Below are 14,395 nucleotides of genomic sequence, written 5' to 3' on the forward strand. Positions count from 1 at the left end.
TCATTTTAAAAAAATTGAAAATTATCAGTTGCAGTTCAGCAGGAGTTCTGGTTAGGTTTTTTTAGTTATTTTTGGCTGCACAGCCTAGGATTTCAAAAGGAAAGTGCACCCTGCACACTTCATAATTATGGAATTTTATAACATCACTGCTGAAAATCTTGGGCTGTCCATATGTCAAGATTGTATAATGAACATTATGTGCTAACAAAGGACCTCAGAAATACATTAAAGAAACTTGTGTACTGATTGCATCTTATCTATGTTAAGTCCTTGCCTCAAAGTTCTTGGTCTAATGAAGTTCTGGCTTATTTTAAAGACCAAGGTTTTAGTGAAAAAAAAAAAAAAATTAGATACTTAGATCCACTCACAGCCTTTGCTACTTTCTAAACCCAACATTTCCTCAGCACTGACATGGCTAAGAGAACATTTGTAAAAATATGTTTCCACATAATATTCTATGTTGTGAAAAAATGAATTTTTATGCTTCTGTTTAATTCTTTTCCTTTGAATTAAGGTACAGACTAATTAGGATACCTTCTCCCTCTGAAGCTCTAAAACTTGCTCTCTCTGGTCTGAATGCTGGATTTGGAACCCCGAGAGCCTTGCGGATGCCACTGCTGCCATCTGCTGCTGACTTTAAAATCCACAACATTTCAAAGTCAAGAGAAAAAAATCCCATATGCAATTTAGGGTTGGGACTTCTGAATTTCACAAATCATAGTAAAAGTTGTAAGAACTGCAGCTTACAACTTTATTTTAAATCACATATAAAAAAATTGTTACTGGTTTATTCTGGGTCATCACATAACTGTCATTAATATTTAAAATATGTGGAAATTAATAAAAGTGTTTGCACAAATAAATTTACCATAAAATGGTTATTAATGTTTATTTTTAGTTTAGAATTTTATAAAAAAATCTTATTCCTTTTTTTTCCCCTAAATTTGTCACCATATTTACATAGTTAAAAGGTAATCTTACTGTCCTGACATTCAACTGATGTTTTTTTAAATAAAAATGATAGCACATATTTGTGAGCAATGCCCCAGATTTACATAGCCCCTGGGTTTTTTCCCTCAGAGAGTTTGCTCACTTGTTTATTCCTTATGCTTCTATCTCTGGGCTCTTTCCGAGTCAGCCTTCTTCATATTCTTTTGAAGTTTGAATCAATGTTTTCAAAGACTGGCTGAACTGTATTTGATACTGGAAATGGATCACAGACCCAAGACTACTATGATTAAAAATTAATATTTAAACCCAGAACACATGGGAACCTAGGAAATAATTAATACAATTTTTTTTAAGCAAAAATAGCTATCTAATATAGTTATCATTATTCAGGTTAACACAGGACTATGTTAGCAACTTCTACACAAAACCTGAACTTTCCATATTCTTGCTTACTTCTACTGTCATCTATAAAGATGTGAAATAGTAAATTCTTCAAAAATATTTAAAATTTTTTGCAGCAACAGTTAAGATTCAATTCTGAGAAACCAAATTTGCAATGTTAGAGTTTTGAGACAGATTAGTTCCTCAGCTACTCTGGATTTGGAGCTGTCCTGGCTTGTAAGATAAGCATGTATTCTATATGCCATCTGTTGGAGGTTGGGCAGTTTTCTTGTCTCTTCCAAGAACAATGTCTTCCTCCAGGGAGAATCTTCTGTTAATGGGCCATGGAATGACTCACTGCATGACTGGTAAAGTTCCATCATCCCATGGTGAGATGCTCCACCCAGAGGGAGGAGCCAAGCAGCCCTACCTGCATAAAATCAGCACTTTTTGGGACATCAGAGCAGCACTTTGCAGAATTCCCAGAGGAGCAGCTTTCTTCTCTGCTAGATTCCCAGAGGAGCAGCTCTTTTCTCTGCTAGATTCACAGAGGAAGACCAGGCCCATCTACTCCATCACCAGACCTTCAGAGAAAACTCAGTGTCAGGTTTCTGACTCCATCACTAGTTTTGTTTGTACTAATTAAATTTTTAAAATTTATTTAGGTATTTTTTTTTTTCCTAGTAAAGAACTGTTATTCCCATTCCCAGATCTTTGCCTGAGAGCCTTTTAATTTTGAAATTGTGGTAATTTGGAGGGAGGAAGTTTACCTTTTCCATTTCACTGGAGGCTCTTGCCTTCCTTCACAGACTCCTATACATACTCCTACACATACTCCTACTCCTACTCCTCCTACTCCTCCTACTCCTACTCCCACTCCTCCTCCTACTCCTCCTACTCTTCCTTGTCTTCTCCTCCTCTGCTTCCCCTCTGTAGAGAACAGCCATTTCTCATTTATTTTCCGTTCCCAATATTGTGCTGCTGTAACTCAGCCCCCATCTCCACTGTGTTCTCTGTTACCGTGTAACTCGGTGAAGGATGTCCGAATTTCAAGCAGGTGTGTGGGCATGTGTGAATGTGTGAGTGTGTGTATGTTTTCTTTTTCAGCCTTCCCATGCCCAGTGCTGAATCAGGGCAAACTTGCACACATCAGGCCTTAAACAAAGTCAGACAGCACTGTTAAAAATTCTGCTGCTTGATGTTATCACTTGGTGTTGCTACAGCAGGAGGGTTTTTAAAAGCATCTGAAAAAAACAGAAAATACTGGTGATTATTTTCACTTACTGCACTAGCGTCTGTTAGTGATATTAAAAACTGAAAGCATCAGTTTGAAACTTTCAAGTCTTGGTGTTCTTTTCCCAAATGCTAAGCCAAAAAACCCACCAAGAAACCCATGTTTTACAGAAAGTATTTCTTGTGTCTATAACATGCACAAAGATGTGCCCATACATTTTGTTCACAGTAATGAAGGAGTATAAGGAATCATTTATCCCACAGGCATCAGACTTTATAACATTGTTACATGGCTCCTTCATTAACACTATAATTAAAGATTTTTCCTGTTTCTCTTGACTCTAATCTTGACCTATATACTAACAACTACTCCATTATTAAGATTATGATATTATGTGATTAAGCCTTGCCTTTGAGAGCTTATTATAATGATTAATATTGCCATTTGGATTTCTGTGTGGGCACCTCAATTTATTATGCCCTCAAATATTTATTCTTTATGTTGATCATGCTCAGATGTATAAAATAAGCTTAATGATAGTGATAAACCTAATTTCACCCTCAATGACCCTTTAGAGACGCCTCATGGCAGTAAAGCAGCATATATAAGCTATAAAATCATGTTGAACTTAAAGATCTTAATAAGCATTGTAGTAGGAATACGAAAATAGGTCTTGCACCAAACACTAGCTTTTACTTGAGAAAATCTTATGTAATTTTGAAGCTTGCTTATTGACTTCAATAAGATTTCAATGTATAGAGGCTACTTTTCCCCCTCTAACACATCATTAGGAAAGCAGACTTGCTTTGCTATTGTCATGTAAATCGGTATGCAAAAGTTGCTGTGATCCACATCACCAGTCCCTGCTCTTTCAGGGGCTGAAGCCACATTTCCTTGGCATGCATGCACTACCTATTTTTTAGAGGAAATTAATTCAGCAATATGATTCTTTCTGATCCCGGGACTAACAATATTCAGTCAATTAAAAATCTATTTTTACACTGTATCTGAAAAAAAACATTAAAAGAAATTGCCTGTTTGGGTTTTTTTTGTGAGCTTCTGAGCTGTTAGAGTGTATGCTCTACACGTCTTATGTCCTTTTACTATACTAGGTGTTTTGAAATATGCTCATAATTATTGAAAACCCACAGAATTGCTTATCAGAGAAAGTCTGGCTTTTCAGGAAAACAACAAATAGAGATTTGTTTCAGGCAACTTTGCCACTACAATGCCCTGATTAGCTCAGATTAATCCTTTTTTTTTTGTGTGTGGTGGTAAGCACAGTCTGTAGCTATGGTTTTTTCCCTGAAGCAACATCATAGAGTACTGATTTGTCTGTCTATTGTGAACAAGTGATTTCCAACTATATACAGGCTCTATTTTCAATAAACCACATCACGATATGCAACTTAGGGTTAGGACTTCTGAATTTCACAAATCACAGTAAAAGTTGTAAGAGCTGCAGCTTACAACTTTATTTTAAATCGCTATATAAACATTTTTTTACTGGTTTATTCTGGGTCATCACATAACTGTCATTAATATTTAAAATATGTGGAAATTAATAAAAATGTTTGCACAAATAAATTTACCATAAAATGGTTATTAATGTTTATTTTTAGTTTATAATTGTGCTTATATGTGCTTCCCAGGCACTGTTATTCCTCCTAAAACTGCAAGCTCCTTGGCTTGAAATTTTGTGATGATAGTTGCGACTTTTTTTTTTTTTTTAACCTAAATTTAAATACCTACAGTGCAGGCCTCTAAATCTGTGCTGGTTTTCTGTGGTTGAATATATAGTTAATCCAGTCTAAGGAGCTGAGTAACCATCATCATATGCTTGTGGGATATATAGCATATAGTATATGCTATATATACATATACATATATATATATATATATATATATATATATATATATATATGTAGTATATAGTAACCATCATCATATGCTTGTGGGAGACAAGGAGTGAACTAGGTGAGGGGATCCTCTCTGTGTGATATATGCCACACCTGGAAAGAAAAAACTCTGTTGAGCAAGAGCAGAAACCAATATTAGCTGAATAAAGATGACATCAAGTGAACTTTAGTGGAGAGAAAGAGCTTTTGAAAAGTTTGCATGCCTCTGTCCTTTTATCTATAATACAAAAACGAAAAGAAGACAACAATACTATATTCTGCTGTGCCCTGAAGTCTCGCTAGATGAGATTGAGAACAGAATGTAGTTCTAACAAAGTGAGTTTTAGCTTTCAAGAAGGTAATTTTTCCATATTACATCTTCTGAATGCCTAGGATGAGGGAAGAATGAAGTGCCTCCAGGTTGCAAAGTCTACAAATTCTCAAAGCCATTAACGAAAATGACCCTGGTATTACCATAGTGAACTAGAGCAGAGATTGCAAAAGGCTGTGAGCAGTTGCCCAAATGTGTTCAGCCCAAATTTGCTTCAAAAACAACATGAAAGCTTCAGACACTTGCTGTCAAAACAACTGCTTAATGTCCTTTAGTTGTAGCTTCTGTTCTGACCTCCTCTCTTTAGATATACAAAATTATTCTAGGTTTTATTAATCTGATTTTCAGAACACAGAGTTAAAATGTGATTTTCTTTTATTTGATTTCCTCTTAGAGGAAGAGACTGAATATATAATAATTTACAAAGGAGAGATGAGCAAGTCATGGTAACTTGAAAACCTTTGTAAAGAGGCTTGTAACTTTCTTCTGCTTCAGCTCCTCACCTTTAATAAACAGGAATAGTATTTCCCTACTGTAGATTGAATGGGTGAAATAGATGGTAAATTTTTAATAATAATTTTATTGTTCTTGAAAATTGGTAAAACATAACTTTCTGAGAAAGTAGAATTTCCCTTGTATTATCATAAAGACACAGGAATGTCTTTCTATTATCACATCTTACTTTCAAATGGCCTCTGTCCATCACCACAAAAAAAACTAAAAGTACAATATTTTTATTCCTCTATATTTTAAAATGTAAGTCAAGAAAAATTCGTTTAAGTTAGATATGGAAGAAGCAATTGTGTGTACAAGACATTAGAGCTCCTTCTTTTAGCATTTGTCTACAATCATCTGAAGAGCCCTTAAATCCTCAATTTAATAGAATTTTTTATGTTTGTATAAATGAACTGGAGATCTGAATTATTAGATAAAACCTGGTTTTAAGCATATGTAAATGGAATAATTTTAAAAAATAATTTTATACCAGATTGGAATATTTTTTAATAATAAAGAATAAATTAATCAAGGACTTTCTATGTAAAAGAGTAATTAGAATCACAACACAGTGAAAAGACCACTTTTAGAAAGTTTTGGAGAACTTTCAGTAGGTGTACCATTGTGTCATTGCTCAAATATTGCACCTTCTCTCATAAAAAGAGGACTAGAGGAGTTTTTTGCTTTACATTAATTCCATTACACTTTCGACATAAAGTTGCAACTCTTTGTCAGTTTGACTTTTTCATTCCACTTGTAGCTGACTGCCCTGCTGTCTGTTTATTTTTGGCTTAAAGGCTCCTTAAGCAGGAGAGATGATGTAGGGCTGTGCAGCAGCTTGGCTCTCTGTGCCTTTGCCCCACTACAGCTGTTCCCTGCAGCAGGTTTTGGCACACGGCTGGCCCCAGCCTGCTACATCAGATTATTTGATCTCAGATGTAGGGCTTCACATCTCCCTTTTTGGACTGCATGGGTTTCCCATCAGCTCATGTCTCCTGACAGTCAAGGCTCCTCTAGATAGCAAGGACCCTACCAACATTCTATTGATCCCAGATCCCAGTATGCTGTCAGTGTCTTCTATCTTTATTTTAGCTGGGGCTGCTGAACTGCAAATGCCAAGAACTTTCTGAGATTTGACAGTCTGTGCTGGGAAAAATATTATATTTTGCTTTTTTACTTGTGCTTAAAAATCTTATCTGATACTGTATCACCCAAAGATCCTGATACAGTAAATAAAATTCTGAAGGACACAGCAATATGGATCTTTTGGAAGGGTCAAAGTAATAGCCACTCTATTGCAGCAAAATGACCAACCTGTTCAAATTAGAAGCTATCCTTCTTCTGTCAGACCTACAGTGTCTGAGTCTTTGTCTGCAAACAAACTTAACTATGCTGATACAGATAAATCATCCAACTATTACTATGTGCTTGGGGTTTTTTCCCACTTCAGAGTGATGCATGCTGGTATGACAGATTAGGACAATTTTTAAATTTGTAACTGCTTTTTATTATATTATTTGGCTTATTGTTGTGGCCTAAATTAATTAATACCCTTAACTGATGGACTGAAATTTGTGTCATATGCATGGACATATCAGGATTGGAAAAGAAACACTATATTCTTTCTGCATCAGGTGTGTCAGGCAAATCACCTTTAAAAAGTTAGGAGGAGTTTCCTAATTTCCCTTTATAGATACACATGAATTGAGAGTGGTCCTGGGGACAAGGATTTGTGTGTCCTGGTTGTTAAAAACTGGAGGTGAGCTGGCAATATGCAGCCCAGAAAGCCAATTTTATATTGGCTACATCACAAGGAGAGGGGCCAGCAGGGAGGGAGCTGTTTCTGACCCGCTGCTGAGACCCCTGTGGAACACTGTGTCCTGCTCTGGCTCCCAAAAGTAACGTGTGTCTGGTGGAGTGCATCCAGAGGAGGCCACCAACATGGTCAGAGGGCACATCTTCTGGGAGGAAAGGCTGAGAACTCATGGCCTGGAGAAGAGAAGGCTGGGAAGTTATTAGAGCAGCTTTTCAATACTCAAAGAAAGATGGGGACAGACTTTTTACTAGGGCCTGTAGCTGTAGGATGAGGTGATATGGTTTCAAACTAAAAGAAGACATTTAAACAAAGAAATAGAGGGATAGATAAAAGGAAGAAGATTTTGGTTTGTTGTTTTATTTTTTTTTTTTTCAGAAGGGGGATGACACACTGGAACAGTTTGCCCAGAGAGATGCTAGATGTCCCATCACTGGAAATATTGAAGGTCAGATTGGATTTGGGCTCTGAGCAACCTAATGTAGTTGAAGATGTTCCTGCTCATCCCCCTGTCCTTCAGGACCTTAAAAGGTCTCTTCCAATGCAAATTATTTTATGATTCTGTGATTCTATGAAAATAAAAGTTGAAGATATATGTTGAAGATATTCTTGATGGAGTTCCAGAGAGGCTTATCCTCACAGCCAGAATGCTAAGCTGAATCTCTATGTATGTTTTTCAATTACTTCTTTCTCTATGAATTTTAAGTCCAGCCTATTTTAAAAACATTCCATGAACTTCCCAATTCCCAGTTCTAAATCATAGCTTGTAAGTTAAACCCAGCAAATAGCAATGTGAGGAAATAGCTCATGCATACTTTACACTTCACTGAGCTCTCTGAGTGAATAAACATATTTTTGTTAAATATTTTTAATTATTTAAAAATAAGCATATTATTTAATCATTCTTTCTCTGTCTGTAAAGGGACTCTGGGATTTTCTGTCTGTAAACTAGTTTCTTAGAGCTACATTCAGATAAACCTACAGCTTCCACAGCAGATTAACACTTCAGGAATATTTTCTAACCATTTCCAGAGGGCCAGTATGCTGAGCAGGAGCTTTCTCACCAAAATAAAAGAGGATGTCAAAAATTTGGGCTGAGTGTGGGTAAGTGTTTGTAGTAGTTAACTATTTTCTCAGAGAGAGGTACCCAAAGTACCTTGAACTCATACCTTAGGCACTGGGATGTAGGGCAGGCACTGGGAAATCAAGTTTCTTTCCTGATGGGCATTAACAAAAGTGTCAATGCTGTAGCAGATGGGCTAATGTGAAAAAGGGTTGTCTATTTCTCATTACATTATTTTTTGAGAAAAAGGCATCAACTCATGGAAAAAAAAAATCTAGTCTATATGTTCAGGTGCCAGACTAAAACAATTTATATCGCTTGGTGAGCATGTTTCGGGGTTTTAAAATTATTTGTATCAAACAGGCAAACTATGCAAATATAATGAATATAGATCTAAACATGGCTCAAAAATAAAGTCTCAATGGGAAAGCACCACAGATGTTATACTAGTCAGGTAAAATTCAGTACTACAAAAAATGATTGCTTTAAGGAAATGATTTCTTGTTTATAATAGCAAAGTCTAAAATATATTGCTCCTGGAAACCTTCTTTCTGCTGGAGGAAAGAACCAGAGAAAATCCTTCTAGGATTTATCACATTTTTTTCTTATTATGTCTCCATCAGGAACTTACAAGGATACAGAGTTAGGCTACATTTACAGGCTATATTTACAACCTATTCTTCACAATGAGACAAACCCCTGGATATTCCTAAACTGTGCTGTTGTATACACATATATTTGTTGCCTATACAGGATGCCAGAGATGAAACTGTATGAAGATATCAACAAGCTGAATGTGATTCTGGTTCTGAAATTTTGGGAAAAAAGCTCTGACAAATTAACTGCTCTTTATTTCAAAATGAAGTGTGGCAGATGAGTTATACCCTGGGAGGTTTGCTAATGCTGAAATGGGACAGAAGAGTATAGGCAGCATGTACAGCAGCACCATAAAACCACTGTGGTCAACAAATGGGAAATATAAACCATCAAAATAGGTTTTAATGTTAATTAGGAAAAAGAAAGCAAACCACATATTTTAAATATTTATTTGTCAGACTGGGATAACAGCCTTTATAGAGCACAATTTGCATAAGTTCTCAAGATACATCCTGTATACAATCACAAAACCATGGCATGGATTTATACATAAAGTGAAAACTGGGACAGATTTACAAGCATTTTTATACAATCTCATACTGCTTTTGTTTCAGTTTTTACAACTTTTAGAACTCTGTTTTAAAACAGACTTTTAGAAGTCTGTTTTATTTTCATTTTTCCTAATGATTCTGGAAGCAAATGAAAATGAAAAGAAATTCAAAACGAAATGAATATCAACAAATCACCACCTATGCATGCAACATTCACTGTGGAAACATTACATTTGCCCAAGGACTAATCTTCTTTTTTTGTTGTTTTTTTTTTGCAGGGTTTTTTTTGATGTGTTTTGGATTTTTTTAAACATTGTGTCTGCTGTATGCATTGTCTGTAGCATGACAGCACACACGTTAGTCAGCCATTGTTGAGCACCTGAGCACATCACTGAACATCTATAAGATACAATCAAATAAGGACACACTCACATGCTTGGATGTCAAATGGAGTTAATAATTTAAACTCAATTTGTTTTACAAAAATGTATATTTATTTACAGGGTAACAAATTAAGAAAATGACTCTTGTCAAATAATCTAGTTTTAATTATGGATATCTATATATATTATAACTTTTGAGCTCATCAATATATTTGCTTATTATTTTTTTTTCAAAAGAATAAAACAGAACATATAGAAAACATTAAAATGTTTCTATGGTTTAAAGAGAGAGTATCCGGTTCCACTAATTCTTCCTATTTTCCTTCTAAAGGCAATATGTATTTATAAAGAGCAATTCATCCTACATGCCAGGTGTACAGAAAATTCACAGGGCGTGTAGGACTAGTGTTTAAATATAATGTAGGTGGATACTTATGCTAAATTTCCTCTCTGTTTAATTACCTTTATAAGTTACACTCACACAAATTTTCTCTGCTATTCACATAGGTATGTACATATCTAGATATATACTCAAATAATGAATCTGGGACATTCAACATTGTAGCAATGAAAATAAACTAGTTAAAAATAGTGTCAGTTATGATTCAAATAATAATTTAAAAAAATACTATTAACATCTTTATGATATCTCCATGAAACTAAATCCTAATTAAATAATCTCTATTGGGCTCACACTAGCTTACAATATAATAGATGTCTTCTTTTTCTTCATCATCATTCTCAAAGTATGAATCAATATCAGCTGGTTACCAGCTACCATATCCCACAACACAGCCATGCAAACATCCAGCATCCAGAAAAATAACTCAAATATTTCCTAGGTTTTGATTTAAAGCCAGTTCAAGTCAGCAGATTGGTTGTTACTGACTTGAACTGGTTTTTGGTTCTTCCATACAGGATCCATGTAATGTAAAACTGTGGGTAATAATAAAGAAGCAGCACTCATTGCCCCTGGATACTATCCCTTTAAAGTGTAATGATAAAGAACTAGCTCAACATTCATCATAGTAACTCTCATGTCTAGTTTTAAAGTGGAAAAAAAAAGGCTGTTTGCTGCTCATTTTATGCCTACTAATAATAATGATAATGTTATAAATCCCTGTCATTTGTAAACACACACACTGTGCTTTTGCTCATTTTTCAGCTTGTTTCCACTCTACAAGGCTTGAACTAAGAAGCAGCTTCAGTTTCTGTTTTCTCAGAAGATTTATGAATTAAAAGAGTTAAATGCCTCTGCTATTGCCTCCCTGCAATATGTATCTTCAAAGCAATCATTGAAATATGTGAAGTCATTAATAATCAATTACTCAGAAATGATAAAAGCTGTTGCCACATCTAAGCACATTTGGCCAGATAAAATAAACAAAAATTAATGAGATAAAAGAAAAAAAATATACCGAGATATATACAAAAACGGTAAAAAAATACTAATAGTCCTTGTTTGATTGTTTTTTTTTAAAAAACATTTTCATGAGAGTTTTTCCTGACTTCATTCATAAAACAAACAAACAACAAAAAAAGAAACTATGCATTCAAACATGAATCTGTGTTGCATAGAGTGATTTCAGTACAACCTAGAAATTTGGTCAAAAAAAGGAACTTGGCACACTTGGGTGGCATTCTCTGACCTCTGCATGATGCCGCCTCAGGGTGCCCAGGTGTGACACACGCCCACCCTGGGGACCCCGAAGGAGCCCCGTCCTTGCTGCAGCTGGCCAAGGCAGCGCCGCGCTCCTCACCAGCTCCACTCTTTGTGTTTCATAGCAGGAGTCCAAAACTGCCATTTCAACACGCTGAAACGTTTTGGGTGCTGTTCAGAGAACCAAAAACGCTCGAATTAAACCAGTTGCCGACAGCTGATTAGCCTCAAAGGCAACTGTCCCCTACAGCCACACTCAACAAAAGTATTCAACAGAATTTCAGAATTTCAGCCACATTTGCACGAGTGTGAGAGCAAAGCATGCCTGGCCACGTTCTCAGTTACAGATGATGATTACAGGCAGCCAGAGACTGCTCCTTCCTCTCAGAAATCTCCATAGCAACTACCAGTGTGACTTGCTGCCTTTGTAGGAAATCTGAGCAAGAACAAAATCACCAGCAGTTTGCACAAAATTGCACACCTCATGGCTTGCGCTTCACACAGATTTTTTTTTTTTGCAGATCTTTTTTCAAAGTACAAACACAGTATAGTCATCAGGAATGCAAGATAACCCACCAAGAGAGCAACACATATGTCAAATGTATCCACACAGGATTTTTTTGTTTCAGTTGGGAATTTTTTCATTGACGTATTTTCTTACAAAAACATATACAACATCAAAACATAGAATTTTTACAATAATTCCAGAGGACTGTTGTTAAAATACATGAGAGGAAGGGTATACATATACTGGTGAAAGCATAAAATTCAACATTAAAGCACACACCCTACTTCCACTGTCAGTAAGAATTTGGTAAGATTGTTCTGCTTGCAAGTTAAGCGGGCTACCAGCAGGTTATGAACAACAGGAATTTCCTTGGTGTGTGTAACATTAATATCATTTGCATGTCTCTTTTCATATTCCTGTTACATGCTGATATTTTAAGTTTATAAACATAAAGCAAAAACTGTATGTGGGAAGTGTCACCAGATTAAACAGTGTAGCTTTTTCACAGTCAATCCAGTTGCTTAATAACCTAAGCATTAATTTTTCCTTTTTCTTTTTAAAGCACATATTTTCCAGAAGTAGATTTTCACCTGGTCTTGTACAACCTGTGGAAGTGTACTACATATATTCAGAAAATATAAGACAATGTACATAATGAAAACTGGAAAATCTTTTTTGGGCCAGAAAAATAAATGTCTGACATGCAGAAATTTGTTCATTTTCCTTTTTAAGTATGCAAAGGTCGTGAGATCATATTTCCAGGGAAACTTCTTTATATGGAAGCTGTGAAATATTAAATTACTTCTGAGTAACATGGGAGTTAGTACCATTGATTCCTGGGTTTTAACAAACTTGCTGTACTTTTAGGAATGGGAGGAAAAGCTCTCCTTTCTTCAAACATGGTACAAGGGAAAATACCAGCCTAAGCCATGTCTGGCAGTAGTTTCCTCCCAAGTGAGCTAACTGCTCAGCTTCAAACCCCTGAAAGAGGGACTTCATGCTTGGATGTGCTTACACAGACTTAAAAGTTGCAAGTTACCTTCTTATTTACTTCTTTCCTAACCAAGAAGCCATGCTGTTGAGTGGATTATGCTCAGACATTCACCTGAGATAGCAAGAGGATATTCTTCATTCTGATGCAGCAGCATCCATCAGGAGCTGCCCTGCTGTCCCTTCCCCTTAGATTTCAAGTGTGTCACTAGTGTTGATACAGAGCCCTGCATCGAGAGGGTCACTGCTGGCACGGTGGGGCTGCTGCTCCCAGGTGCCCACAAAATAGCCTAGAATTCATAGTCTTTCTACAGTTTCAGAACAAGACTGGTTGCTGAAAAACAGGAGGACTTGTTGAAATAATTGCATCAGTGCCAGTACTTGTCTCTTCAATCTCAAACTGATTTAGACCTGACTCAAAGGGTGGGGTGAAATAGTGTCACTGGCACTGAAACAGCATTTTAGCTGTCTGATGTAGTGTGGTTTATAACCTGTCCTTTGTCTTGAAAACCACATCCCAAGTTATAGACAGTTTATATAATTTTATTCATCACATTCTAGAAGAGTTGTTTATATCCATTGTTAACACACAGAAACAAATTAAACAATCAGATCTGATTCTCCACAGCCTAGTTTCTGAAGGGAAAAGAAGGAAGGAAAAAGGTAATGTAAAATAATATTACCACTCTTGCAAACACCTTGCAGTTTGTGTCAAGTGGCATAATCTCACTACAGCAAATTATCAGAGATCCTAAGGTGCAGAGGAGCAAGTTTTACAATTTTAATAAGTGAGATTTTGGAAAGTCAGTCACCCTAGGTGGTTTTGCATAAAATGATCTCCTTCTGGTTGCACAGGAAAGCAGACTGTGCTTCCCATCACGCTCCCTCCAGCTGCAGCCGAGCTCTGCGTTAGCACCTGCCTCCAGCCTTCAGCCTTTCCTTCACAGTTCCTCTCTTCCAAAAGAGTCCAACAACACGGAGCCCTCATATCAGTCTTTGTTTCAAACAGCCTCACTTTAACTTCTGGGCCCAGATTTTCTTCTCCTTTTGCTGTGTTTTTGCAGCAAAAATAAGTGTACTAGCCCTCATTTAAGTGTGCTTTGTAGCCCAGAGACTGCTCTTTTCTACTTTGTAATCTGAAAGACTAGCTAAACACAATGATATCAAACTATATTCTTGAAGTGATTCTATTTAGAGCAGACTCTGCATGTTTTGTGCCCTAAGCAGACATCTCTGCTCAGTGTGTTTGTGTGGAGCTGACCAACAGTTTGTGCCAGTTTACTATTCTTTTCCTTAGATCCACTTTGTCAAGCCAGATATAAGCTTCCCCAATCAGTGTCTTTTTCATAAACTTCCCTCCATTGGAGACAAGCAGAATCTGTGAAAATAATAATAATAATCATTATCATCATCATCAATGTTCACAGTAACATAATACTAGCAAAACATGAAAGATTCAGGAATGTTGAGCTCAAATATGCCAAGCACAGAAAAGAAACATTGCCAATCACTTTTTAGAGTCACCTTTCCCTTCACATAA

The 14,395-nt window shown here is 36.2% G+C and overlaps 1 protein-coding gene and 2 long non-coding RNA genes across 11 annotated transcripts in view; 2 read left to right on the forward strand and 1 right to left on the reverse strand.

Moving 5' to 3' along the window:
* LOC146763516 (uncharacterized) overlaps positions 1-4,413 on the forward strand; it is a 28,566-nt gene extending 24,153 nt beyond the window's left edge. The window contains exon 4 of the long non-coding RNA XR_014952268.1: positions 515-4,413. This is a non-coding gene — a long non-coding RNA (uncharacterized LOC146763516). The remainder of the gene's footprint in view (positions 1-514) is intronic.
* The window catches only part of LOC110475443 (uncharacterized), a 108,425-nt gene that overhangs the window by 37,676 nt on the left and 56,354 nt on the right, over positions 1-14,395 (forward strand). The gene's annotated exons all lie outside the window — the stretch shown is intronic.
* Positions 9,197-14,395, reverse strand: part of PCLO (piccolo presynaptic cytomatrix protein) — a 318,666-nt gene continuing 313,467 nt past the window's right edge. For all 6 annotated transcript variants that reach the window (XM_021539594.4, XM_085569964.1, XM_021539596.4 and 3 more), the window contains one exon: positions 9,197-14,233. In XM_021539594.4, coding sequence (XP_021395269.3) covers positions 14,093-14,233 — 141 coding nt within the window. In that variant the 3' untranslated portion in view covers positions 9,197-14,092. The remainder of the gene's footprint in view (positions 14,234-14,395) is intronic.

This window comes from Lonchura striata, chromosome 1A (genome assembly GCF_050655825.1).
Source record: "Lonchura striata isolate lonStrDom1 chromosome 1A, ASM5065582v1, whole genome shotgun sequence".
In the NCBI taxonomy this organism is placed as follows: Eukaryota; Metazoa; Chordata; class Aves; order Passeriformes; family Estrildidae; genus Lonchura; species Lonchura striata.